The sequence below is a fragment of the Nyctereutes procyonoides genome, unplaced genomic scaffold (genome assembly GCF_905146905.1).
Source record: "Nyctereutes procyonoides isolate TBG_1078 unplaced genomic scaffold, NYPRO_anot_genome, whole genome shotgun sequence".
NCBI classification, from domain to species: domain Eukaryota; kingdom Metazoa; phylum Chordata; class Mammalia; order Carnivora; family Canidae; genus Nyctereutes; species Nyctereutes procyonoides.
The window spans coordinates 35,965,901-35,993,257 of NW_026575043.1; the positions used below are offsets into that span (position 1 = coordinate 35,965,901).

General features: G+C 53.6%; 1 protein-coding gene across 2 annotated transcripts; it reads left to right on the forward strand.

The window, feature by feature from the left end:
• Positions 1-980: 980 nt before the first annotated feature.
• Positions 981-27,084, forward strand: PPIL2 (peptidylprolyl isomerase like 2). 2 transcript variants are annotated; one of them, XM_055322231.1, is made up of 21 exons: positions 981-1,113; positions 2,027-2,076; positions 2,896-2,941; positions 5,840-5,902; positions 7,473-7,524; positions 10,660-10,711; positions 13,434-13,525; positions 14,358-14,447; positions 15,265-15,340; positions 16,091-16,251; positions 17,551-17,626; positions 18,128-18,234; positions 18,640-18,729; positions 19,033-19,066; positions 19,605-19,722; positions 24,792-24,848; positions 25,440-25,512; positions 25,627-25,689; positions 25,779-25,921; positions 26,032-26,038; positions 26,194-27,084. In XM_055322231.1, exons 1-21 carry the CDS (start codon positions 1,082-1,084, stop codon positions 26,407-26,409), a joined length of 1,698 nt encoding a protein of 565 aa, XP_055178206.1. In that variant the 5' UTR covers positions 981-1,081; the 3' UTR covers positions 26,410-27,084. The 2 variants fall into 2 exon arrangements, with proteins under 2 accessions (XP_055178206.1, XP_055178205.1); XM_055322230.1 differs by lacking the exon at positions 26,032-26,038 and having other exon boundaries at positions 26,183-26,285; positions 26,834-27,084.
• Positions 27,085-27,357: the final 273 nt, after the last annotated feature.

Sequence of the window (27,357 nt, forward strand, 5' to 3'; positions counted from 1 at the left end):
ACCTCCGTGTGAGAGGAGTCCTCACAAAATGCTTGATGACTGCTGGACAGTAGCAGATATTTGTTGAACCTCTGTGTATGCCCCACACCTTGCTTGGGAGATAATAAACCAAATGGTTGGGGTCCTTACTCTTAAGGAGCTTCCATCCTATCCTTGTGGATGTGTATCTCACCAGTGCACAGATCAAATTAGTAACAGGGTTAGAAGTTGTGGTAAGTCCAATGGGAGCTGAGTATGCAGACACGTATGCAGTAGGTTGTCTGTCAGTGAAGGTCCCTCTGAGGAGGTGACATATCGAAATCTAGAATATAAGGAGGCAGCTATGAGATGAGAAAGGGCAAGGGCCACTGGCTTTGGGTGACTGGCTAGTGGTACAGTTGAGGAAACGGGGGGGGGGGGCTGTGAATGGGGGAAGGAGAATGCTATTTTGACCAGACATGTTAAATTTGAGATCAGTGGTACCTAAGTAGAGGTCAGGGGTCTGGAGTGTGGACATTTAGTGATAAGAATCAAGGGATACAAGTGGTATTTAAAGCTAGGAGCCCGGGCGAGATCACCCAGTGATCTAGGGCTCAGGCCGGAGCACTCGGACACAGCGATCTGGTGGAGGGAAGGGTCCTTAGGAAGACATGGAAGAGAGCAGCGAGGGCGCTGGACCCCGAGCCGCCAAGGCGAGGGGCCCGGAGGCGGTGGGGGCTGGACGGGCGGGGATGCTGGGCACGCAAGGAAGCAGAGATGAGGCCGAGACTGGTGGGACTCGCGGTGCCAGGCCTGAGAGGCCGGGGCGGGCTTGAGCAGGGACGGACCGGGCCGCGGCTGGTGCGCACGTGGAGGGGTCCCGGGCCCGCCTCCTGCGGCCACCTGACCAGGACCTGGGCCCCAGGACCCACCGCACCCCGTGCCCATGCGCACTCGCTTCCAGACGCTGCGCTTCCGGTCGGCCCTGCGCCCGCTTCCGGGGCGGGGCCGCGGGACCCGGAAGTAATTAGGGGCTCGGCGACAAGTCGGAGTCTGAGTTGTTGACAGTCGTTTCTCTGCCTTCGCTGGTCCTGGCGCTGCCAGCGCCGCCGCCGCCGCCGTCATGGGGAAGCGACAGCATCAGAAGGACAAGATGTGAGTTGAGCTGCTCAGCCTCCGTGCCCGCCTGGCCCGCCCCCCAGCTGGTTCCCAGAGCCACGCTCGGATGCCGCTGGGTCCGGAAAGCCTCCGCCCCCTCCCCGGTGGGCAGTGACCCCCCCGGGCGCCGAGGTCTCCGGCTGCGGGTTCTAACCCGTCGTAGGTGCCCTCCTCCGAGCGCGGCCTTCCCGCCCGGTCTGCACTCGCGAGCGCGGCTCCTCAGTCAGCCCCTTGCCTTCTTGTGTCTCTTGAAATCACTCCAGGCAGGCTTTTCTCCCAAGCCCAACTCTTGTCAGAATCCCAGTAACTTATCTGTTGCTAAATCTAGTGGTCAGCTCTCAATTCTCATTTTGTTGGGCTTCTCAACAGCGTGTGACACAGTTGACCATCTCGATCCTCCTGAAGCCGTTTTTCGGCATGTGGGACCCCTTATGCTCTTGATTTTCCTTCTGCTTCAGCGGCCACTGTCTTCTCAGGCCCCTTCGCTGGATCCTTCTCCCTCTCCCACAGACTTGGTACATCCATGTCCCACGTTTTTTTCTCCTTTACATTCTCCCTTGTGGTATCCCCTCTTGGTCAGCTGCTTACTCGGCATCTCCAGTTGGAGGTCTGATATCTCAAATTTATTTTTCTATGAAGATTTTATTTATTTATTCATGAGACACACACACAGAGAGGCAGAGACACAGGCAGAAGGAGAAGCGGACTCCATGCAGGGAGCCCGATGTGGGAACCGACCCCGGGCGGGAGGTGGCGCTAAACCGCTGAGCCACCTGGGCTGCCCCATAGTAGGTGTTTAATAAGCATTTGCTGAATGAGTGAAATGATTGAGTCATCAGTTACTTCCAGAGAGTCTGTTCTCTTTATAAAGGGAGATGGTAGTAAGATTCTCTCTCTCTCTCTTCTTCAGGTACATTACCTGTGCTGAATACACTCACTTCTATGGTGGCAAGAAACCAGGTAAGGCATGCAATCCTTCTGTTTCCCTTGGTGTGGATGTGTCATGGGGGAGGTTGTAATTAAGGGCGCTATCTTCACTAGACAATGAGACTGTAAAAATTAACAGTGAGCAAGAACAGAGAAAGTGTAGCAGATGGATGTGTTTAGAATGCAGATAATTCACAAAGGAGAAATTCACTAAACATATCCAAGAAAAATGCTTAATCCTCTTGGTGGCGATTTTTTTTTTTTTTTAACAGAGCACGCGAGATCGAGCGAGGGCAGAGGGAGGGAGAATCTCAGGCTGACTCCATGCTGATGTGGAGCTCAATCTCATGACCCTGAGACCATGACCTCAGCTGAAATTAAGTCAGCTTAACCAACTGAGCCGCCTAGGCACCCCAGTGATGATATTTTTGGACGTAGATTAAAATAACATTCTTTCTTCTGTCAAGTTAATAAAAAATAAAAAGAATGATAATACCCAAAGCTGTCAAGGCTCCAGTAAAAAGAGTAAAAATTATTATACACTCAATAATTGCTGATGGAGGTAAAACCAACATAGTTGTCTTGGAAAGCCAAGCCAGGCCCTAAGCAGGGGTGTGAGGGTTGTGGGAGAAACCCAGCCGCAGTGGCTTAAGCAAGTATGTACTTTGCCCTCTAAGTTCTTTCTTGATGTCCTCCACGTGTTCTACCTATTGAAAGGTTTTTAAGCCACAGCAGTTTTTGCACTAGGTAATTTACATGAAGTTTTTCTTAACATGGAATTGAATTGTTGGTAGGAACACCTACATAAAGTTATTTATAGAATAAACTTTGTTTTATTTTCATCTTAAACAGATATCCCACAAGCAAATTTTCGTCGTTTACCTTTTGATCACTGCAGGTAAGAGTTTTGAGTGTTCATCTGTTCCTCTGAGCTGTTCTCTGATACTCATTATTTGACAGTAACCTGATCCTTAGGGGATGCAGATGTGGTTTCTTTTTTTAAAATTTTTTAAAAAGATTTTATTTATTCATTCATGAGAGACACAAAGAGAGGCAGAGACACAGGCAGAGAGAGAAGCAGGTTCCATGCGGGAGCCCAATGCGAGACTTGATCCTGGAACCCCAGGATCATGCCCCAGGCTGAAGGGACGTGCCCAACCTGAGCCATCCAGGGGCCCCAGATGTGGTTTCTGCCTGTGTTCCCCCACCTAGATCTTCCTTAAACTGAGAGAAAGTGACCTCACAATGATAAGAACTAATACTTAGTGTGCTCATTCTTTGTATATTTATGCATTGTTTATTTTTTCCTCTTTCTTACCTTCCAAGGTCAGTAGACTCTGCTGCTAAGCGTATTTTAACTTGAGAGGATCAGTGTTTAGAAGTGGGAAGTCCTTCACCCAGGTGTCACATCCAGGAAGTGATGCCATTGAGATTGGACTCCAGGCCCATGTCTTTCATGCTTTACTTTTATTTTTTTATTTTTTATTTTTATTTTTTAAAAACTATTTTATTTATTTATTCATGAAAGACACAGGTAGAGAGAGAGGCAGAGACACAGGCAGAGGAAGAGGCAGGCTCCATGCAGGGAGCCCGACGTGGGACTCGATCCTGGGTCTCCAGGATCACACCCTGGGCTGAAGGCGGCGCTAAACCACTGAGCCACCCGGGCTGCCCATCATGCTTTACTTTTTTTTTTTTTTTAATTTTTTTTATTTATTTATGATAGTCACACAGTGAGAGAGAGAGAGGCAGAGACATAGGCAGAGGGAGAAGCAGGCTCCATGCACCGGGAGCCCAACGTGGGATTCGATCCTGGGTCTCCAGGATCGCGCCCTGGGCCAAAGGCAAGCGCCAAACTGCTGCGCCACCCAGGGATCCCTCATGCTTTACTTTTAATACAGAGTCTAAGTAATAGCATTGATAATCAGTCATGATACCGTGAGCCCCTCCCCCCTTCCCTGGGAACACAGGTTACTGGTGGGGATGGGGAGAGACCCAGCTGCAGAGCCACTGAGATGCTTCCACCCGCTGTGGCTGGTATGTGTTTGAACAGAAGGTGGGTCTGCTCGAGTAGTGGGGCTAGGATTAATGAACCTCAAGACATTGGGGGTTTGGGCATGGTCCATTTGGGCCTGAGTTTCCCCAAACTCAAGCTTGATCATCCCTGCTGGACACCTACACCATGTGTGTGTGTGTCCCATTGGGTTCTGATTCCATAGATGATGATGAGCCTTGAGACCTGATAGAGCTCTCCTAGTGATCTCAGCCAGACCCCACAGGGCGGTAAGGGTATAGGAAGGGCCAGGGTAGCAGCTACCTGATTTGCCCCAGGAGACTCCCATGTAGCCCTGAGTCAGGGCTTTTCCCTTATTCATGGCACTTGCTCAGGGAGGGTCAGCAGGTGAGACCCAGGCATCATTGGCTAGATTTCTCCCCACCAAGTTTTGTCATCAGCCTCATGGGAATGTGATCTCATTCAGAGTGGGGATGAATGGAATTTTATTTTTTTAAGATTTTATTTATTTATTCATAGAGACAGAGAGAGGGAGAGGCAGAGACACAGGCAGAGGGAGAAGCAGGCTCCACGTAGGGAGCCCGACATGGGACTCGATCCCGGGTCTTCAGGATCACACCCTGGACTGAAGGCGGTGCTAAACCGCTGAGCCACCCGGGCTGCCCAAATGAATGGATTTTATGGAAGTACTTTCATCCTTGGCTCCCAGTTCCTCCAAGAGGTCTCTAAACTGGGTTTCAGACACTTTAACTAGCTGGAGTTCTGGGTAAAAATGTGCTTTGAGGATATGCCCTTCAGGGCCCGTTTGGGAGAAGATGCACGTACAGTGTCTTGTCGTTTGGAGCTTACTTTGGCATTGGGTCCTGTTTCATCAGTCCCCCGCAGCAGGATCACCCCTGGGTTAAAGCAATAGGTTGGGCCAGAGAGGGAGGTGGCAAGGTGGCCCCTTGAGGACTTACTGCGGCAGCATCTGGGGAGGCGACCCTAGAGCTGCCTGGCTCTCCAGGTCCAGGGGGCTGGCCTGTCCAGACTGAAGTTAGAGATAACTGCTATATAGACAAGCCAGGTCAGCCAGGGCTCTTCATGGCTAGCTCTAAAAACCTCATGTGAGAAAAAAGGGTGTTAGCTCAAGGAAGTTCACCAGGTACAGTTTCCCTTCACCTGGAGGTTCTGCTTTTCCCAAGCCGACCCTCCACAAGGTAGCAAATGGCTTGTGGCAGCCCGGATCACTACAGACCCCTCTACTCCCATGTCTGTGTATTAGGACTTATCCAGGGCTCCTAGGACACATGCCTGAGTCATGTGCCTACGCCCTGGAAATGTGGGGGAACTGTGTGCACACTCTTAAGTCAGGAGCAAACAGGGCACCCCCAGACCACGATAGCTCCACTGGAGTCTCTTGGGTTGAGAGGGCAGTTCTCAGTAGAAGAGTGTGGCCTGCCTGCTGTGTGCAGTTTTAGGGAGTGAAATCCAGTCCTGCCACCCCAAGGCTACCTCCAGGAACCTCTTTTGGGCTCAAACGTGAAGGTACGTGTGTTATGTGACACAGCAGAGAGCATGGGGACAACCAGGCTGCTGTCGTCCCAAGGCCCCTTTGGCACCTCCTGGACCCTTGCCTTGTATTTATGGCTTTGTGCAGGGAGCTTCTGAGGGATGGGGGTGTGGGGGTCACCTCTGTACTGGCACCCCGAGGAGTCCCATAATTGGAGGGAAGAAGGGAGGAGCAAAGCAAGATGTCATGGGAGCTGCTGCGTGTCCTCAAGTGACTCTGTCCTTTCTCAGTCTCTCTCTGCAGCCCTTTGCCTACCCGGTCTGCACCCCTGAAGGCATCGTCTTTGACTTGCTGTGAGTTTTCCCTCGACTTTTGAGCTAACAAAAGGGGTGAGACTGTTGACACCCACAGGGGAAATGGGGATATGGGACCAGCTGGAGGGTTTGTGGCTTCAGGCTGTGCTAAGCCAGCCATGCTGCAGTCTTGGCAACCTGGGTAGCCCCGGGTGGCCTCTTGGGGACCCAGGAGGGACTTGCAGAGCCTCAAGGATGAGGCCACAGTGTTGCTGTGTCCCCTGGGCAGGCAGCCTTGGTGGGAGGTGCTGCCATCCCTGCCTGGGGTGCGTAGATCTCTCCCCACACCTGGGGGCCCTGCTGTTCTCATCGGCCTATCTATACCTTTTCAGAATGTTAACTGAGTACTTTTTACTTTATGAAAGCGGAGCCGTAATTTAGGTACATATTTTCCCAGTGCTTTGTTTTGAAGCCTGATGCTCAGTTTTATGTTCCAATTTAAACAAACTTCTGTAAGTTTTTATGTTTCAGTCTTTTTTTAGAAAATGTGGAAAGTACTTCAAAGTAAAAAGAAAAATTTACTGTAATCACACTATCCAGGATAGCTATTGTCAATATATATTTTTTAAGATTTATTTATTTATTCATGAGAGACACACAGAGAGAGGGAGAGAGGCAGAGACACAGGCAGAGGGAGGAGCAGGCGCCATGCAGGGAGCCCGACGTGGGACTCGATCCCGGGACTCCAGGATCACGCCCTGGGCTGAAGGCAGGCTCTAAACTTCTGAGCCACCCAGGGATGCCCCTATTGCCAATATTTATGCTTCTCTTTTTCTGAGTTTAGTTTACCTTAACATGGTTAAGGTAATATTGCAAAGATAGTTCTCCATTTTTCACTTAGTTGTGTCATTCAGAATTTTCTGGAAGCCTAATTTTTTAAAAAAGATTTTATTTATTTATTCATGAGACACACAGAGAAAGGAGCAGAGACATAGGCAGGGGGAGAAGCAGGCTCCCCTCGGGGAACCCAATGTGGTACTCAATCCCAGGATCCAGTATAACCACCCAAGCCAAAGGCAGACGTTCAACCACTGAGCTACCCAGGTACCCCTGGAAGCCTAATTTATTTATTTTCTTTCTTTCTTTCTTTCTTTCTTTCTTTCTTTCTTTCTTTCTTTCTTTCTTTTTTTCTTTCTTTCTTTCTTTCTTTCTTTAAGATTTTATTTATTTCTTCATGAGAATATACAGAGAGGAGAGAGAGAGAGAGGGAGAGGGAGAAGCAGGCTCCATGAAGGGAGCCCAACACAGGACTCGATCCTAGGTCTCCAGGATCATGCCCTGGACTGAAGGCGGTGCTAAACCGCTGAGCCACTTGGGCTGCCCGAAGCCTAATTTTCAATGCTGGTTCAGTATCTCATTGTATGACCCTATCAGCATTTTCATGTATCTGGATACGTGGAAAGCCATGTATCCAGAAACACTCCCTGACTTCTTTGGTCAAGACAAGGTGCTAACAGAAGTGAAGTGGAGCGAAGCCCATTTGCAGCTCTCACCTGGACGCAGTCCTCCTGGACTGTGGCCTCATCCCCGGGCTGCACCTAACTCCCCTCCTGTCTTCTCTTCCCTTTAGTAACATTGTCCCTTGGCTTAAGAAGTATGGGACCAACCCCAGCAACGGAGAGGTAGGTAGCTGGGCGGGAGTTTGAGGGATACCGGTGAATGCTATCTTTTCATCTGTCCTTTTGTTCTTTGGTTTTCTAGTATGCACGAGTGTGGTAGAGGGCTGTTCATAGGGCCTCGTGAGCGGGACTGTCCTCCCGACTTACCCACACGGTTCCTTTCTGGAAATGTTCCCTACATGTACATGCATATGGACAGATGTCCCTCTGCTTCCCTTGGGCCATGGATGCAGTCACACGCATGAACCCCTGTGTACCTTGCTTTCGTGCCCCACAGCATGTTGGAGATCTGAATGTCAGTGCATAGGGCCCTGCAGCATTCTGTGGTGGCTGCTGCAGTTTATTTGAAGTTACCTGCTGTTACTGACGGTGGACAGGGAGCACCCTCATGCACGTTTCTTTGGACACGGGTATGAGTGTCCTTCTAGGACTGCTGGGTCATGGGGTGAGTGCGTTTTCAGTTTTGGTAGCTACTAGCAAATTGTCCTACAGAGAAGTTGCCTGTTTCCCCCTACCTTCAACAACCCTGAGTACCAATTTTTTTGAAATTTTCATTCTTCAGGATGAAAGTGTTTTTTAATCTTTTTTTAGGATTTTATTTTTAATCTTTACACCCACAGGGTGTAGGCCTCGAACCCACAACCCTGAGATCAAAGTTGAATGTCCCACTAACTATGAGCCAGCCAAGCGCCTCTTAATTTGTATTATCGTGAGTGAGGTTAACCAGCTTCTTACGTGTCACACATACACCAGTGTCAGGAATTTTGTACCGCTTGGGAAGAGGACCCCAGAGCCAAGTTCCAGCTAATTTACTTTTTCTGTCCCCACACTGTGTGCTCCATCATAAACCCGTGGTGCTGCTACATTTTGCACATTCTGGTGGTCCCTTTATGTCTCGGCGCCCTCTCGTTCTCTTGCACAGGCCCACTTCTTCAGTTATTCAATTGCATCTACTTACTCAGCGAGGTGTTAGCCTGCCCTGCATGCAGGGCCTGCGGGCGGTCAGCTCTGGGAAAGAGGCTCACCAACAGGGAACCTGCGGTGGAGGCCTTTGGGCACATCTGTGGAGCAGCGCCACTGAAGCTGAGACTGGAGATGGGGGGAGATGGTAGCAGATAGTCCAAGGCTATGTCAGGAGGTCCTCGAAGGCCCTGGGGGGAGCTCAGGTTTGTTCTGACGGTGCTGGAAGCCAGGCAGGGTTTTAGGCAGAAGCATCTTGTGATCTGGCCTGTATGTTTATCTTTTTATATTATTTTATTTTATTTTTTTAAATTTTTTTATTTATTTATGATAGTCACACAGACAGAGAGAGAGAGGCAGAAACATAGGCAGAGGGAGAAGCAGGCTCCATGCACTGGGAGCCTGACGTGGGGTTCGATCCCGGGTCTCCAGGATTGCGCTCTGGGCCAAAGGCAGGCACTAAACCGCTGTGCCACCCAGGGATCCCCACGGCCTATATATTTATTTACTTATGATTTTATTCATTTATTTGACATAGAGAGCACAAGCAGGCAGAGTGGCAGCAGGGGGAGAGGGGGAAGCAGACTCCATGCGGAGCAGGGAGCCCAATTCGGGGCTCGATCCCAGGACCCTGGGATCATGACCCGAGCCGAAGATAGACTGAGCTGACTGAGCCACCCAGGCGCCCTTGGCCTGTGTTTTTTTTTTTTTGTTTTTTTTTGTTTTTTTTTTGTTTGTTTGTTTTCCTTGGCCTGTGTTTTAAAGGCTCACTTTGGCTGCAATGTGGGAAACGGGACTACAGGGATGCCAGGGTGGAAGGGGAAAGCAGCCAGGGGCTATGCATGAGAGGTGCTGTGCAAACTTGGATCAGGATGGAGGCAGATGGGGTGGCACAGAGAGGCTGACCCCAGATTGCTGTTGGGAAGTGGTCCTGAGGGCCTTGCTGGGCCATCACATCAGGCTCTGTGTTTCTGCAGGGCAGGGGATAGATAGCTCAATAGGAGCCTTCCAATGGAGTCCCATCTTGTGAGGACTGAATCAGTTAGCATGGCCTGTGCCAGAGATTCCAGGGACAGACAGGTGGAACCAGGTGATCTGGCCTGTGCTTGGCATTCCAGGCCAGCAGGGCTTCAGTGGGAAAGCAGATCCCTCAGAATCAGAGCCCCAAGCGGGAGGGACTTAGGTGCATGGAGTCAGATCAGGCAGTTGGGGCGGAGGTGGGATGAGGAGGGCCAGCACGGGCTCGATTCCCCCCACGCCCCACTTTTTAATGTTTTGTTTTTCTTAAATAGTCCTTCAGCAGAACACTAGGGGCACAGCTGTGTACTCACTACCCAGATGAAAAAATAATATTCATTTTTAACTTCAGACGTAATTGGTGGATCAGGGCTCACACTAAAAATGTGTGAACACTGGAGAAGTATAAAACAGACCTCCATCCTTGGCCTCTAGCTGGGGAGTCGCCCCTGTGAGCGAGTCGGTGTGCCACTCTGAGGATGGGGGTTCCACTGTGCAGCCCCTCTCCTCCACGTTGCTGCTGGGTCCCTGGGGGCCCTCGGGGCAGCACCTCTTTTTTTTTTAATAATAAATTTATTTTTTATTGGTGTTCAATTTGCCAACATACAGAATAACACCCAGTGCTCATCCCACCAAGTGCCCCCCTCAGTGCCCGTCACCCATTCACCCCCACCCCCCACCCTCCTCCCCTTCCATCACCCCTAGTTCGTTTCCCAGAGTTAGGAGTCTTTATGTTCTGTCTCCCTTTCTGATATTTCCCACACATTTCTTCTCCCTTCCCTTATATTCCCTTTCACTATTATTTATATTCCCCAAATGAATGAGAACATACACTGTTTGTCCTTCTCTGATGGACTTACTTCACTCAGCATAATACCCTCCAGTTCCATCCACGTTGAAGCAAATGGTGGTATTTGTTGTTTCTAATGGCTGAGTAATATTCCATTGTATACATAGACCACATCTTCTTTATCTATTCATCTTTCGATGGACACCGGGGCTCCTTCCACAGTTTGGCTAGGGGCAGCACCTCTTGCCTGTAGCTATGAAGGCTTGCAGGGTCGGAGACTTTTCCCATCTCTCTGCTTCACCTAGCCTCATAGGCTCGGCATTTCTTCACATCAGTCACTTACTTGTTATTAATAATTATTCTTTTTCCAGAAACTGGATGGGAGGTCCCTGATCAAGCTGAACTTTGCAAAGAACAAGGAAGGTGAGTGATCCCTTTTACAATCAATCGGAGACGGTGCCACAGACTCCAATGACCCTGCCTTTCACTGAGTTCTCTGCAGAATCCGTCATTCCTTTCTGATTAAGCCAGACACTTGAATTTTTCAAAGATGTAGGGGTGCCTTGGCTGGCTCCGTCAGTGGAGCACACAACTCTTGATCTCAGGGTTGTGAGTTCAAGCCCCACATTGGCAGTAAAGATTACTTAAAATAATAAAAATGGTTAAAGTGGCAAATGTTGTGTGTACTTTACCCACCCCAATTAAAAAAATATATATATATAGTTAACATAATTTTTCCTTAAAGGTCCAGGTAGTTTAAAGCTGGGAGTAGGGTGGAGGGTGAAGTGTTGAGTTTTGATCACTTCTTCCCAGAAGGGCAGTGGGGCCATGAGGGCTGCTCACAGCTGCATACAGCTGGGCCCTGTGGGCATGGACTCTGGCTGAAGTCCTGGTCCTCTCGTTGCCAAGGGCAGGAGCTGCTCAGGCTGAGGCCCGGGGCAGGTGGGTGCAGTGGTGTGATGGATTTGCTGAACAGTTCTCTGGGTGGGCTTCTCCTCACTCACCTCTGGTTGTGAAGCCCCACCTTCGCCCAGGGGTCCTGCTTTCTAGCCCCTGGCACCCTCTGGCCTTTTTATTTGTCAGATGCCAGAGCTGAGATGACCCCCACGGGCACCGACCTTGCTCTTGGCTCTTGGGGGCCTGGCACAGTTCCCTCGGCCTGTGCAGATGCCAGGTTGAGGCTGTCTGCACTTACTTGTGTGTGCATTCCGGGAAGATGCTGAGGCACCTGAAGCTGGGGCCTGACACTCCTGTGTCACCCCAGAGCCTGGCCCACAGTGGGTGCCAGCTCACCGTAAATGAGAGAATGGCCTCGACAGACCAGAAGCACAGTGCTTTGTGGACAGTCCCTGGAGGTTGAGGAGCTCCACGCAGGTAGCCAAGCCCCCTGGACCTTCTCTGAGATCAGTCAACTCAGGCCCACAGTGTGTCTCTCATTCAGCACATACTTACTGAGTGTTTCTCATGTGCAGAGAGCAAAACAGGCCATTTCCTGGAATGAAAGGAAGCTTGCATTATGGTGAGGGAGGAAACTGGAAAACAGTTGACCATAGTGTGTCAGATGCTGCCTCTGCCAGCAACTGGATTTCAGGAGCAGGGGAGGAGAGAGTCCTAGCAAGACACGCTGACAGGGTTTGAGTGGGAATCCGATGAGGGAGGAGGCGTGAGATGTTGGGGGAAAGCATCCCACTGCAAAGGTCCTAAGGAGGCCTGTGTTGCTGGAACAGTGTGAGAGTGGAAGCAGGGGGTTGTGGTTGGAGGAGTCTGAGTTGGGGACGGTGCAGAACAGTTGTGCAGGGGCCAGGCAACTACGGGTCTCTCAGATGCTGGCCAGAGAGGAGAGATGAGATCTGACTATTCACCTGTGTTATTTTCTTTTTTAAAATAATTTTGACCAAAAAAATAATAATAATTTTGACCAGCAAGCACCTTTTTTGCCTTTTTTGTTTTGTTTTGTTTTAAGTAGGCTCCACACCCAGCGTGGGGTCCACTGCAGGGCTCACATTCCTAACCCTATGATTAAGACCTGAGCTGAGATCAAGAGTTGGACGCTTAACTGACTGAGTCACCCAGGAGCCCCTTTTGCCTTATTGTTATTTTAGAAGATGTACTTATTTATTAGAGAGCGAGAGCATGGGTGTGTGCTTCCTTGCGAGGAGGAGAAGGGGCAGAGGGATAGGAGAGAGAATCCCCAAGTAGACTCCACACGGAGCATGGAGCCCGATGAGGGGCTCCATTCCAGGACCCTGAGATCATGACCTGAGCTGAAATCAAGAGTCGAGCGCTTAACTGACTGAGCCACCCAGGCGCCCCCCCTTTTTTGTTTTTAATTGAAAACTTCAGATGCATGAAAGTAGAGAGATTTAGTACGGTGATCCCCTGCCCTGTAGCCATCACCCAGCTTCAGTTCCCATCCACTTAGGACTGTGTGATTTTACCTGTGCTCCCCTGTGGCACCTGCTTAGGTAATTTTGAAGCAGATGATCAGAAACGTGTCGTTTCTTGCTTAAGTACTTCAGTGTATATCTCTAACAGATAAGGATTTATAATACTTTTTTAAATATAGTACCGTTGTTCCACGTAAAAAGTTAACAGGAATTCCTTAGTATCATCAAGTAACCCAGCCAGTGGTCAGAATCTGGAATACTTTCATGATCTTTTTTTTTTACAGTTTTCAAATCAAGATTTTTAAAAAATCCACACAGTTTTGTGTGGTTGGTATCGCCTAAGTCTCTTAATCTGTAGATACTCTCCTGCTCTTTTTTCATAGTTTGTTAAGACTTACTTGAATGGGCTTCCTGGCTGCCTGGTGCGGAGTCAGTGGGCACGGGCAGGGAGGGCAGTGGGAGTTTGTTGCAATGACACAGCGAGGGAATGGGGGTGCATATAGGAGGTTGGGGAATGTGGCAAGATCTGAGATGGAGGAGGGGTGGTGGTTGCTAGCAGCGTGTTGGGGGCTGATGGAGCAGACGACTCCAAGGAAGACCACGTAGGGTTTGGGTTTTGCGGGACGAGAAGGAGTTTCTCAGTGGGATTGGAACAGGGGGCTTGAGCAGCTGGCTGTCCCTCTGGGTCTTCGGAGGTTCAGGGCATGCTGACACAATGTCTCCTTTCTCTGGTCTCTTGGCGTGTGTCTTCTTTCTAGGAAAGTACCACTGCCCAGTGCTGTTCACCGTATTCACCAACAACACCCACATCGTAGCCATCAGGACCACTGGCAACGTGTACACCTATGAGGTGGGTTCTCAGGAGCTGCGGCACATACAGGTTCTTCAGGTATATGCCCCAGGTATATGCCTCAGCACCCAGGTGCTGAGGGTGCACCGGGCGCCGTGGGCACAGCCTGTCCCTGTGGAGCTTACGTGCTAGAGCCCTTCCTGTGGCCTCCTGACCTGAAACCTGGGAGGTTGTTTTATACTCGGGGCTGGCCCTGCAGTCTTCATCTTCGCTGACCAGGCCTTGGGAGGGAACCTGTGCTCTGATGGCAGGCCCAGGAGAGCACTGAGCCCCCCTCTGCCGCCTCCTGCTGGAGTCCCCAGGCGGAGCAGATGCAGGCTGGTGGGCAGGCCTGGCGGTGGGCGGGCCCGATTTCCACCCGCATCCTGCTGCTCTGGGCCAGCAGAGAGTACAGCAGCAGTCGCATGGGCGCTGTGTTGCAGGGAAGCCCTCTCTGAGCTGTTTTCCCACCTGTCCCTGGCTGTTGGCAGGGTCCGGATCGCCAACGCTGCCCTGTGGGGCCTGGGGGTCACTTTTGCCCAAAGCGTGCACAGATTTGGTTGGAGGGACTTGGTAGAGATGCACGGCCAGCGTTGTTGAGCCTGTTTGCTGATGTCAGATATGTATCATTGGAGTGTCCTTCAGTGAGCCTTGCTGAGATGGCTGATTCGAGTGTCGGGCTCGGCAAGCTCCGTCCTCCATGGTGGGGCCACTGCTGTGAGCCCCCAGAGAGTATGTGGTCGTGCCATCCTTTTCCGCACCCCTGGAATGGCGCCAGCCCCTGGGTGGGCTCCAGGCTGCTGGTGCCAGGGTGGGGCAGGCACCATAACAGTGTGCTCCCTCCTGGCTGTAGGCAGTGGAGCAGCTAAATATCAAGGCCAAGAACTTCCGAGACTTGCTGACAGACGAGCCCTTCTCTCGGCAGGATATCATCACCCTCCAGGTGGGCATCCCCTTGCCACTGCTGTTCCCAGGGAGGACTGGGGTGCCCCCTGCCAACCCCTCCTTCTCGCCCAGGCTCTGGGGCCTGCCTAGTTTTGGTTTCCCAGCTCTCCCCAGCTCCTGGCAGCACCCCCAGCTCCAGTGCCCCTGCTCTCAGTCTAGGTCTTCACATGGCTGCTCTTCTCTGGTTCTCACACCTCTCCTAATGCCTGTCCTTGCTCTGTCAGGGCCACTCATGTCTTCCCTGAAAGCCATCTCTGAATCCAAGTGGGAGAGGATGGGCTGGTGTGTGTTCTACCCCAGGGTTGAGCATAGGACGTGCCTCGAGGTGTCAGACCTGAGTGGGTTCCTGAAAGGCCTGGACTTAGAAACTCTGGGGGTGGCCTTCGTGGGCCATTCCTGTCCATGGCTTGTCCCCTCCTCGTCAGAGGTCCATGCACACTCACTCCCGTGGGGTTGCTTGCAGTCACCAGGGCCTGAGGACTGCGGGCTCTGTTTGGCAGCTGGGCTGGAGGGAGCTTGGGAGGGTGTGTGGGAGGCCTAAGGTGGATGCCCTGTGTCTCCCTACATCCCCATGATGAGGTCTGTCCATCCTGTGGCTGCCTAGCAGCAAAGGATGCTTGTCAGCTATGTGCTGAGGGGCAGGGGACAGAGTTTGGCGTGCAGACCAGCCATTTGTGCCACTGTCCCCACCCTGCCCCTGCTCGTGCCCTTGCCTAGGTGGAGCCCTCTCCTGGCCCCTGGTGCCGTCCATTCCCAGCTCGACACCCCATTCTCTGCTGCCAGCTCACTGTGCTGCACGTTTCTCTTTGCTGCAGGACCCCACCAATTTGGACAAATTCAATGTCTCCAACTTCTTTCATGTTAAGAATAACATAAAAATAACAGATCCCGGTAGGTACAGCCACGGCTGCTCTGGGTGCCAGGGTTTGGGTGAAATAGGTCAGTGCTTTCTGGGTGAAACCCTCACCTTGCTGGGGACCGGAGCACCAAGAGTCTAGCTCAAGCCCAGACTGGCCGATGCTTAGCTTCTGTGCTGAGGTTGGCAGCATCGCACCCGCCCACAGGGAGCCCGATGTGTAGAGTCCCAGCTGGGGCCCACATGCTTGGTGCCTACAACCTCATGCGCTGGTGGCCTCACTGCTGCCTCCTCCCCACTCAAGACTCAGCCCAAGGACCCCCCTTGCTCCTTAGAGATTCTCTGTTCCCATTGTGGGGACAGGTGGTTCATGCGGGCTGCTGGGTCCCTCAGGCATGGAAGCAGGTCCCAGGAGGGGAGGTGACTGTGGCCCCTGCTCAGCTAGGTGGCTGCTGCCCCCACCATTGAGTGGTTCCGGGCTGTGTCTCAGCCTCTGGGGCCAGAGCACAGCTGGGGCCAGAGCTCGGAGCCGACCACAGTGGAAACTGCGGGCGAGCTGACTTGCCACCCTTGTGGGCTCTTGCCTTGCTTTCTTCCTCCGCACCCCCCCTTCCCTGCTTCGTGGCCACCAGGAGAGTGTTACCGTGTGGAGGCTTGGGTAGTTGGCCTGCGTCCTGTCCTGGGCTTCCGCTGTTGGAGCTGGCTGTGGCCCCCCGTCCCCGTCGTGCCTGTCTGCGGACATTGCTGGGGCCATGGTTGATCAGGGCCCCCGTGCTATTTTGTAGATGAAGAGAAGGCAAAACAGGACCCATCTTATTATTTGAAAAATACAAACGCCGAGACCCGAGAGACACTGCAGGAGCTCTACAAGGAGTTCAAAGGGGACGAGGTCCTGGCGGCCACCATGAGAGTCCCGGAGAAGAAGAAAGTGGACAAGCTGAATGCTGTGAGTGGGCAGAGGGCTACATGGCTGCCAGCACAGCCAGCCTGCCCATCTCAGCCCCTCAGAGGGTCCTGGGGTACATGTGGAGGGCTGCACTGAGGCCGGGCCTCAGGAGGCCAGGGGTGGCAGATGGGCGTGCTGGGGGCCATGCATGGTCCGTATCTCACCCTAGCCCAAGCTCCGCAGTCCGGACTTGACATGTTGAGTGGACTGCTGCCTGGTTACCGTGTGCTGCTGCAGCCTCAGGTCTGTGTGTCTGGGGACAGCAGAGAGGGCAGCCCGTGGGTGCAGCTCCTGCCTAGAGGAACCTCTGGGAGAGACTGCAGGGGTGTTTGAGGATGCCATGGTGCTGAGAGGAGAGGACAGCGGGTGCCCCCTGCCTGGGCCTCCTCCTGAGTGACATGTTTGCTTCTCGCAACACTCACCAGCTGGCCCTGAGGCCCCCGTGTGCAGTGAGGGTGTTAGGAGTTGTGCCCCAGGGCAGCCCCAGTGGCGCAGTGGTTTAGCGCTGCCTGCAGCCCGGGGTGTGATCCTGGAGACACGGGATCGAGTCCCATGTCGGGCTCCCTGCATGGAGCCTGCTTCTCCCTCTGCCTGTGTCTCTGCCTCTCTCTCTCTCTGAATAAATAAATCTTAAAAAAAAAAAAAAAAAAAAAGGAGTTGTGCCCCAGCCCATCAGGCCCCAGAGCTGCCCCTTCCCCTCTTCAGGGCTTTGGGGGGATGGGGGATAGAGGTGGCTTTGAGGTGCCCTCAAAATTACCCAGGAAAACTTGCAAAAGACAGTTTGTTCACAATCCCACCTCTCTAAAACAATAGCACTTAGCATTTTGTCGTGCTTCCTACTGAGGGTAAGAAATCCCTTTTTTTCCATCACTGTCTCAGATAAAAATACAACCTAATGGGGCTTATTTTTCCCCTGACTAAAAAAGCAGTGTGTTCACTGTAGAAGATTGGAGCCTTTAAAAAGGAATTAGTCCCTCACACTGTGAACCTCAGGGGTGACCGGTTTCTACTTCTTATTTCCAGGGTTTCTGTTAACATGAGAGCCTTGGCCAGCTGGGCCTCAGCCTCTCGTGCAGGCAGGCCTCTCTGTGGTCGGTACCCCGGCTCAGTCCCCTCGTTCCCTGGGCCCTTAGAGTCAATGCAGGCCAGGCCAGGCCCCCCGGAAGTCCCTGCCAGGCTCTCTGGGCAGCGACAAGGGACAGTTTTTTGGCGAAGGGCACTGAGTGGGGCCGAGAGGCAGCATCCAGGCCCTCTGGCTTCCCAGGGCACCACTCACGTGCCCCCTGGTTCCCTCTGCAGGCACACTATTCCACCGGGAAGGTCAGCGCCTCCTTCACGTCCACCGCCATGGTTCCAGAGACCACACATGAAGCAGGTAGCTGCCTTTGCCCCTCCATCCCCAGCAGTGCTGCCTGACAGTGGCTGAAGGCCAGGCGCCGGCCCCACTAAGTGTTGCTCCCCCGTGCTTGGCTTCCACGGGTGCTTAGGCAGCTTGGGCATGGTCAGGCAGCGATGGGCCCTTTCTCAAAGGGTGTCTGTGTCTGGGCGGGCAGTGGCTGCAGTGGGGGCCCAGACCGGGGCAGGAGGTCCCTGCCTCCACCTGCTGGGGCTGCCCCACATCCCTTCCCCTCATGTTCTCAGCCTGCCAGGCCCCCCTGTCCCCTTCTACCCACCATCCTCCGTATCCAGGCTTAACCACTGAGCCCCTCCTCCTTTTCCCTCTGCCCGAGAACCTACCCTGTCCCACGCCCAGGGCCCATGAGCCCGTGCTCAGCGGGGCAGACCCTCAGGCTCCTGCGCCCAGAGCCTGGCGGTGGGGTTGGAGGGGTGTTGCCCCAGCTGGAGGGCAGCGCGGAGCTCAGGCCTCTGTTTACAGCTGCCATCGATGAGGACGTGCTGCGCTACCAGTTTGTGAAGAAGAAGGGCTACGTGCGGCTTCACACCAACAAGGGCGACCTCAACCTGGAGCTGCACTGCGACATGGTACGTGTGGCCGCCGTTCCTGCCCCGAGCCCGTGCTCCGTGCCAGGGTCTAAATATGCAGCCGCACTTGGTATGTGTTGCAGTAGAATGTTCCACTTGGTCTCTGGAAGGCATGGTGCTCATACCTCCTCCCCGGAGGGGATGCTGTTCGCTGTACATCGTAGGCCCGTGCTCTGGGAGGGGCGTGCACACCCTGCCCCCACTTGCCTGAGTGTGTCTCTGTGGCCCTCGCTACAGGGTCACGGCAGATGCACGCATCTGGTCGTTCAGCTTCACGGGTCCTGTGTCACCTTGTCGGGCCCGGGCAGCTGACTGGCACCTTGCACAATTAAGGCCCTGGGTGGTGGTTGCGATCTGCCCGTCAGCTGCTCGTCATCTCACAGAAGTATCTGGGCTCTTTTGTAGACGCCAAAGACCTGTGAGAACTTCATCAAGCTCTGCAAGAAGCAGTATTACGATGGCACCATCTTCCACAGATCCATCAGGAACTTTGTGGTGAGTGACAAGGGTCTGCACTGGCTACAGCCTTGCACCTCCAAAGGGGCTGTGTGACTCCTGTCCAGGTGTCCTGCAGGTGACTCCTGCGAGTCATAGCTGCAAACTCCTTCTCCTCGGGCGGGGAACCTGCGGCCTGACCCCTAAGAGTCCCCAGCCCAGCCATGCTGGGCTCGTGCAGAGCTGGCCTGGGAGGGCCCTGTCCTTGCTCTTGAGCCCACATGGCAGGTGGGCAGTGGCCTGAGGGCCAGGCAGGGCCTTGGGGGCACAGCTTGCTGCCTGGCTTTTTTGTTCTTTTTACAGATCCAGGGGGGTGACCCCACCGGCACAGGGACAGGTAGGCACTGGTGCAGGGGCTTCCCTGGCAGCTTTGGCTGCTCTGTAGGCCGCGGTGGGGGTGGGGGCCGTGCCAAGAGGTCCAGATGTGGAATCTGATAGGCCAGCTGCCAACCTGCTGTGTGACCTCAGGCACATCCCTTAGTTTTCTCATTTTGAGATGGTTGCAAGGCCTAGCCAGTTGGGAAGAAGCAACACGATGCCCTCTTGCTGCCCCTAGAGCCCCCTGGTGGCCTGTTGGCTCCTTGGGCCCAGGCCGTTCCCTCCCCGCCGTGTGCTGTGAGCGGTAATCACCCATGGCTTTCACTCTTTAGTCCTTGTACTGGGGGTCCGGCTCCCCTGCGGGGCTCCCAGCGGGCTGGGTGGGGCCTGTGGGGAGAGGGTGGTGAGGGTCCCTCGGGACCAGGGCTGCCCTCTGAAGGACTCGGTAGTGCCCCTCAGGACTCCGACACATTTCTGGGGCTGGGCTGTGTCCCACTGGTTGCACTTGGCTGGGACCCAGTCGTTCTGGCTGCCAGCCACTCTGCTTCCTCTTCCAGGCGGGGAGTCGTACTGGGGAAAGCCCTTCAAAGACGAGTTCCGGCCCAATCTCTCACACACGGGCCGGGGCGTCCTCAGCATGGCCAACTCGGGACCCAACGCCAACAAGTCTCAGTTGTGAGTCAGGGGGTGCCTGTTGTGGGGGGGTCCTCTGTCTCAGCTTTATGTTTAAGGGGCAAAGAGCTCAACCTGAACCCCTCCCAGAAGGTGGGCAGTACCCTAGAAGAGACTCATGTGCCACCCCTCCCCCCACCCTGCCCTGCGGTGTGTGCCTGTGAAGGAATAACATGAATGGTTGCTCAGACACCCAGGGAAGCAGGTGCTGGCCCGGGTGGGGGTGGGGAAGCCTCAGACAGGCAGTGCATTTGTAGAAACGGGGAGACTTAGTGAGGGCCCGAGGATTGTGCTCGAAGTACTGTGTCAGATGCCTGGGACACCTGGCCTGGTCAGCCGGGGCGGGGAGAAAGGGCCAGGAGTACTGGCCTGGGCGGCCCGGGTCCTGACAGAAAGGCAGGGGGTTGGGGGTGGGTGAGGGCCCAGTGGGAGTGAGTGTGGGGAGGGGAGGGGCCAGACCCAGCCTGGCAGGGGCAGGGGTGGCTGCAAGACAGTTTCCCGGAGGGCCCTCACCTGTGCGGCGGGCAGGACGGGGGAGGTGGGTCTGTGCAGTGAGGGGGTCGGTGATGGTGCATCGGGGGTGGCAGCTTTCCTGCACGTTTGATGGGATTCCCTTGCAGAACTGTCCGGCTGGGTGGAATGGGGCAGCCCAGGCAGCCAGGGTTTCTCTTGGCCTGTCTGTCCTTCCTTCTCTGGAAACTATAGGAGTTCACCTGCCTGCATTTCATTATTTCTGATTTTTAAAAATCTTTGGTTTCTGCTCGCTCTTTGCCAACTCTTTCCTTTTTGCTCACTTTTTATGAGGAGGTTTGTTATTTTTCTTCAGTGCTTTTAGTTAGGCACCTGTATTCAGGATATTTCTATTTAGAAAGATCCCACATTATATTTTAAAATATATTCCAGTATGTTTATCGTATGATTTTTAGTTGTACTGAAGGGAGTCTACCCTTAGTTCTTTGGTTCGTGGGATCTCCGGAAGTTTTGGAAGACTTTAGTTGTTTGAGGTGGGAAGGTTTTAATTTTTGTATTATATATTTATACATGGTTTCTGTACATGTGAGCCAAGTATTTTGTTTTCCTCCAGTTGTGCTGGCATCACTAGAGAGTAACCCCTCCTTTTCCTGGTTTGGTTGCAGCCCCACAGCTGACTCACCTCTGCTGTGAGGTTGCCTGTCCGAGCTGTGGTCAAGTGTGACTATTCGGTCCTGGACACCACAGGCACAGGGGAGCAGGGTGGGGCTAGGACCGCCCGGACCCCAGGTGTCCTCTCTTGAGAGGGGTCCCCACAGAGTAGAACACCTCCCTTTGGTACCCTGATGGTCCCCTAGCTTCAGTGACTCCTTGCAGGTGATTTTCCATAAATCCTTTACATTCTTTACGGAGTCCTTCCTACAGAGGAGGCGCTCCTCCTGGAGGTGTTCTGGGAGAGGCCTGGCTCCTTAGCCTCCTCTTCTCGGGCACATGTTACCTTCTTGTGTAAATCGGGGTCCCATTCCGGGTTCTCTTCTCCACGGCCTGTTTGTTATTCCCACACCAGCATCACACCTACTCAATCATACTGGCTGTCTATAGGAAGTCCTAGTAGGTGAGTCCACCCTCACTGTTCTACATTGTGTTTTGCCTTGATTTAGTTGTTCCCTCTTTAATATGAACTTTAAGATCATTTTTGTTTTTAAATATTTTATTTTAAAGATTTATTTATTTATTCATGAGAGACAGAGGCAGAGACATAGGCAGAGGGAGAAGCAGGTTCCCGTGGGGAGTCCGATGCAGGACTCAATCCCAGACCCCAGAATCACATCCTGAGCTGAAGGCAGACACTCAACTGCTGAGCCACCCAGGTGTCCCATTTAAAGATTTTATTTTATTATTTTTTAAATATTTAATTTAATTTATATACTTTTAAGATTTGTATTTATTTATTTCAAATATTTATTTATTTATTTATTTATTTATTTATTTATTTATTTATTTATTTATTTATTTATGAGAGAGAGAGAGAGAGAGAGAGGGAGAGGGGCAGAGACACAGGAGGAGCGAGAAGCCACCTCCATGCCGGGAGCCTGACGTGGGACTCGATCCCCGGACTCCAGGATTGCTCCCTGGGCCAAAGGCAGGCGCCAAACCACTGAGCCACCCAGGGATCCCCAGATTTGTATTTATTTATTCATGAGAGACACAGAGAGAAAGAGAGAGAGGCAGAGACACAGGCAGAGGGAGAAGGAGGCTCCATGCAGGGAGCCGGATGTGGGACTCGATCCGGGGTCTCCAGGATCACGCCCTGGGCTGAAGGTGGCGCTTAACTGCTGAGCCACCCAGGTGTCCCAAAAGATTTTATTTTTTAAAGTGATCTCTACACCCAGCTTGGAGCTCAAACTTATGACCCCGAGATCAAGAGCGTGTGCTCCACCAGCTAAGCCACCCAGGCACCCTGAACTTAGAGATCATTTTATCTAGAGCAGAGTCTATGGGGATTCTAATTTGGAGTGACGGGACATTGATATTTTGAAAGGATAGACATAGGACAGCTTCCATCTAAGGATGTGGTTTGACTTTCCCTGAGGGTATATTTTTGGTCTTTTAGTATGGTTTTAGAGGGTTTTTCCACCCAAGGCTATTCTTTAAGGATTGTATACTTTGATATTTTTGTGATCAGAATTCTTTTCCAATTCTGTTGCTCAAATAGAGAAAGTCTGTTTTATATCTAACTACTTTATTAAATTCTCTTATCATTCAAATAGTTTTTATTAAGAGTGTCTTAGGTTTTCTAGATAGGTGGTGGTCCTCTCTCTGGTGTGAACACCAGTCACCTCACATCAGGCGTGTAAGCAGAGGACGTGGACATCCTGCTCTTTACATTATGTGCTGTTTTACCATCTGATCAAATTTATTATCGTGCTACTTTTTGGGAGAGGCTGTGGGATTTCCAGATGCTTTTCTCTCAGCATCTGTTCCTATGGTCAAGATGGTTTTCTTTTCCTTCTGGAATTTGTGGGTATTACCTCTGGTTTGAGCAGCCTTGCTGTCACAGTTTTGGCCTGGAGTAAACTGGGCCAGTCTTTGCCATGCTGGGAGGTCTGCTGGCCGCTGTTTTAGGCCACATACTGCTGCCCTCACCCGGACCCGGATCTGGCTGGGCGGGCCTGAGGCCCAGCCCGCACAGCCCGCATGGTGAGCCTGTCCTCCTCGCTTTGTGGCCTGAGGTGGCTTAGCTTACAGTGGGCTCGGCTGCTTGGTAAGGTAGCTGGCCAAGGACAGCTTCTGCGGATCTTTTGTGCTCATTCCTTAGTTGCTTCCACTTCGTGGGCCACCTGGGGAGCTTTTCTTTTGCCAGAACATAACTGGTCCACCTCTAGGTTTCCAGACTTGTTTCCGTGGCATCTCCCTTCCCGTCCCTCACTGCGCCTGCATGCCCGATCTCCTTCATGGTTTGCGGAGGGCTTCTCTGGTTTTATGTTATGTAACTTGCCTCTGTTTCCATCTTCACTGACTTCCTCCAGTGTTTCTCCCTTCTCAGGCTTCCGTCCAGCCCTCCACCGCTGTAGACCTCCGAGTCTCTGCCTGCTGACAGCTCGCGCTTCCCCTCCTCTGTCCTCTGAGGTCAAAGAACTAATCGTAGACTTGGCTCACTCCTGGCGTGTCTTTGTTCGTGCTATCATTGTTTTTCTCTTCCCTTCTTTTTTCTTGAGGACTATTTCATTCCCTTTTAAGCTTCCCGACCTGTGTTAGAAACACCCGGCAGAGAGACCCACATGGTGGCCAGAGTCCAGGTGTGTGGTTGTGGGTGTGAACGTCTGGTGACTCGCCCACAGGCTGTGGCTGGTCAGGCCAGGTGGGCTCTGAAGGAGTGCTGTCCCTCACCGACTGCTCGTGCCGTGGGCTGTGGGGACGTGGGCAGCACCGCGCAGGGTCCCAGGAGGGCTGCCTGGCCCATGCCACTTCCTGGGGGGTGGCTTCATGCCCTGGGCCCCCCCAACTCCCCCCTGAATGCTTCTCTCCATCTTGTTAGACATGTTCTGTTCTTTCACTTGGAGCTTTCCAGATTTTTGAAGTTTGAGGGCCTGCCTGTAATGGCACACGCCTAGACTTGGGGTTCCTTTAACTCAGCCTGGTGGTCTGAGGGACATACTTAACTTTCCAGTCAGTATCCGTATGTTCTATTATCCTAATTTAGATTTCCTGGGTACCCTTTTTAAAAAATATTTTTCATTTCTTCCTTTTCTTTCTCCTGATTTGAAAGTTCTGTGTCACTTCTGGTTTTAAGTAGATTTATTTAAAGTCTGCAGTTGGTCTGCCTCCTTCTGTCCCAGACCGACCCTGCCTGTGCCACCCCCCAGCCCACATTACTAGAGTTGGGCATTTAAATGTCCCTTGTTGGGATCCCTGGGTGGCGCAGAGGTTTGGCACCTGCCTTTGGCCCAGGGCGCGATCCTGGAGACCCGGGATCGAATCCCACATCGGGCTCCTGGTGCATGGAGCCTGCTTCTCCCTCTGCCTATGTCTCTGCGCCCCACCCTCTCTGTGACTATCATAAATAAATAAATAAATAAATAAATAAATAAATAAATAAATAAATAAATAAATTAAATGTCCCTTGTTTTTGCACCAAATTAGGTGTGAAAATTGATTAGATCGGCATTTATGGATGTTGACCCATGTTCTTTGGTGTCTGCTCCTTTCCTGCCCGTCTTTCTTCCAGTTCATAGTGTCTTTTCCTTCAGAGGCTGTTGTGATGGGACTGGCTCAGGCGTCCAGTCTCCCTCTCCGGCCCTGGCAGCCTCTGCCTGTGGCGCTGGCAGGTCTGTCCGAGGGGAGGCTGGCAGCAGCTGAGGCTGGAGGCAGAGGCTTCCTGGCCTTTCCTGGGCTGCTGTGCGCTAAGCCACCCGGGGAGCTGGGGTCCCGGGCCCCTGGGTGGCAGGGTGTGGAGGCCACTCACACGGGTGAGCTCCGGCTCCCCAGAGCAGCTTTTGGGGGATGTGGATGCCTGGTGCGTGCCTAGAAGTCTTGGGGGCCAAGCAGGCCAGGTGGGGAAGCCTGTGGGCTCTTCTGATTGCCCTCCCCTCCTCTCCCAGCTTTATCACCTTCCGCTCCTGCGCGTACCTCGACAAGAAGCACACCATCTTCGGGCGGTAAGAGAAGCTGCCGTGAGGTCCGGGGTGCTGGGGCGGGGGTGGGCTCCTTCCCAGGGGGACCTGCTCACTGCCTGTCCCCCGCGTCCAGTTCAGTGCCCGTCTGCCCACATGTGTCACTGCTGAGGTTCTGGCCGTGGAGAAGTGGGGACCTGGAGCATTTCTCTTGGCCAGGGGGATGTTTGGCTCTCCGCACCTGCCGGCGGCCCTGCCCAAACTCACCCCCCTCGGGTCCTCCTCTAGATGGTTCCAGATCTCTGGTCTGGGCCACATCCTTTCCGTGCTTTTGTTCTGTGAAGGCCCAGATGGTATTTCCAGCTTTGTGGCTTTGTGGTTGGTCACACCCCTTACTCGGCAGTCAGAAGGCACTGCGGCTAGTGTGGCAGCAGCGGGTGTGGCGGAGTCCCGATAAAACATTATGGACAGAGCCGGGTGGCCCGCTGGCCCTGCTCTTATTTCTCCCCCCAGCCCCTCCTCCCCAGGCCATGCGCCTCATCCCTACCCCTCTGTCTGCCAGGCCACGGGGACTTGGCTCTTGGGGGCACCCTGCCCTGGTGCACATTCAGAGGTACCCCCGTCCCTCTGCCACAGGGTTGTCGGGGGCTTTGACACACTGACAGCCATGGAGAATGTGGAGAGTGACCCCAAAACTGACCGCCCTAAGGTATGTGCCAAGGGAGAATGGAGGGACCGCCGTGTGGGCCTGGCACTGGCAGACGGGTTTGGAGGGTCTGCTGCCTCTTGGCGCTGGCTCACTGCCTCCGTCGTCTGCTGCTAGGAGGAGATCCGCATCAACTCCACCACCGTGTTTGTGGACCCATACGAGGAGGCTGACGCTCAGGTGCGGCTGCCACTGGGGGTGTGGGGGCCCCCGGGGAACTGGCCTGGCCTGCGGGCTCAGGGCCACCTGTTTGCCCTGCTCCACCGCAGATTGCCGAGGAGCGGAAGAGGACACAGCTTGAGGAGGCAGCGGCCCCGGAAAGCACAGTGAAAACCCGCCAGCCCAAACCAGGGAGCCAGGGGCCCCAGACGTACCGCCAGGGGGTGGGCAAGTACATCAACCCAGCAGCCACGTGAGTGCAGCGCAGGGCTCGCCGTTTGCACGGTGCTCTCCAGGCTTCCCAAGGCCCACAGGCCACAACATGCCAGCAGCGGGGAAGCACCAGGCTTCGGGGCTGAGTAGTGAGCAGGTGTCCTGGGGGCCACCGTGCAGGCTGGAGATTGAGGACTCAGGTGGGGACTGCGTGGCTGTGACGTCACATGCAGCAGGTGCTGTGGGAGGGCATGGGCGGGCGTGGGCCTCCAGCTCGAGGAACTGGTCCTTCTCTTTCCAGGAAACGTGTAGCAGAGGAAGAGCCCTCAACCAGTACAGCTGTGCCTGTGGCCAAGAAGAAGCCCAGCCGTGGCTTTGGGGACTTCAGCTCATGGTAGCAGCAGGTCTGCCCCTCTGGATCCCCGGGGGGGACTGGGGACCGGGGGCCTGTGTCCACAACCCCGCGTTTCCTGCCTCGTCACCTGCCCGTCTGATGACACCTCGCTAAAGCTCTTGCTTGTTGCCTGAGGCCCCCATCCTGTGGCCTGCAGACCAGCCAGCAGTGTGGGCGAGGAGGGCCCCCGACTCTGGCTTTCCCACCCTCCCCCACCCCGGCTGTCGTCATCTCAGGGACTGTACTCAGTGTATCACCTGGGACCTGGTTACACACACAGAATCGCAAACCCTGGACCTTCCGACCTGGGGACTCGGGGCAGGCTCTGCGCTCCGCTGACACCTTGGGGGGCTCTCGCTGCCAGTGGCTTGAGGACCCTGCACGGGAGCCTTGCCATTAGTTTCTAAAACCTCTTCTGCTGCCTCTTGCCTGGACTCACTGGGGCCTGGCCACCCACCCAGCAGGGACTCTGGGTGGTCACAGCCATGTTCCCCATGGGCCTGCTCTGGCCAGCCCAGGTGCGGGCTGCACCCAGGACTTCCTGCCTCTCTGCCTCAGGACAGGCACAGGAGCGCCCGTGGAGCAGCTGTCCGGTTCCTGCTGCTACTGATGGATGCACCGAAGGCCCTGCCCAGCTGGCGTGACCCCCCTTCCACCCTCAGGGTCCCTCCTTGGCTCAAACACTTGACCCCTTGCCCTAGCACTAGGGCTTCCAGACCAGCCTCACCAGCGTTTCTGGACTTAAAAAAATCCCTTCCCTTTTTATTTTTCTATGTCTTAAAAAAAAAAACTTAGCACTTGCTTGCCTGCCCTTTCTCACTGTTCATTCTGGAGCGTGTGCCTGCGTGGCTTCCACGTTCTCGACACTGACACCACTACCTCGGCCTTCCCAAAGCACCTCTACAGGAGCGTGGGGATAGCTGTCCACCCCTCACCTCCACTCCCAAGACCTAGTCCTCGAGTCAGCATAGGCCAAAACCCCCTCCAGCTTGTCACACTATGGTTCTGAGGCTCTGTCCCCGGTTCTTCCCCTCGCCCAAACCTCAAATCCATCAGTGAGTGTCAGTAGTGGCTCCAGAATT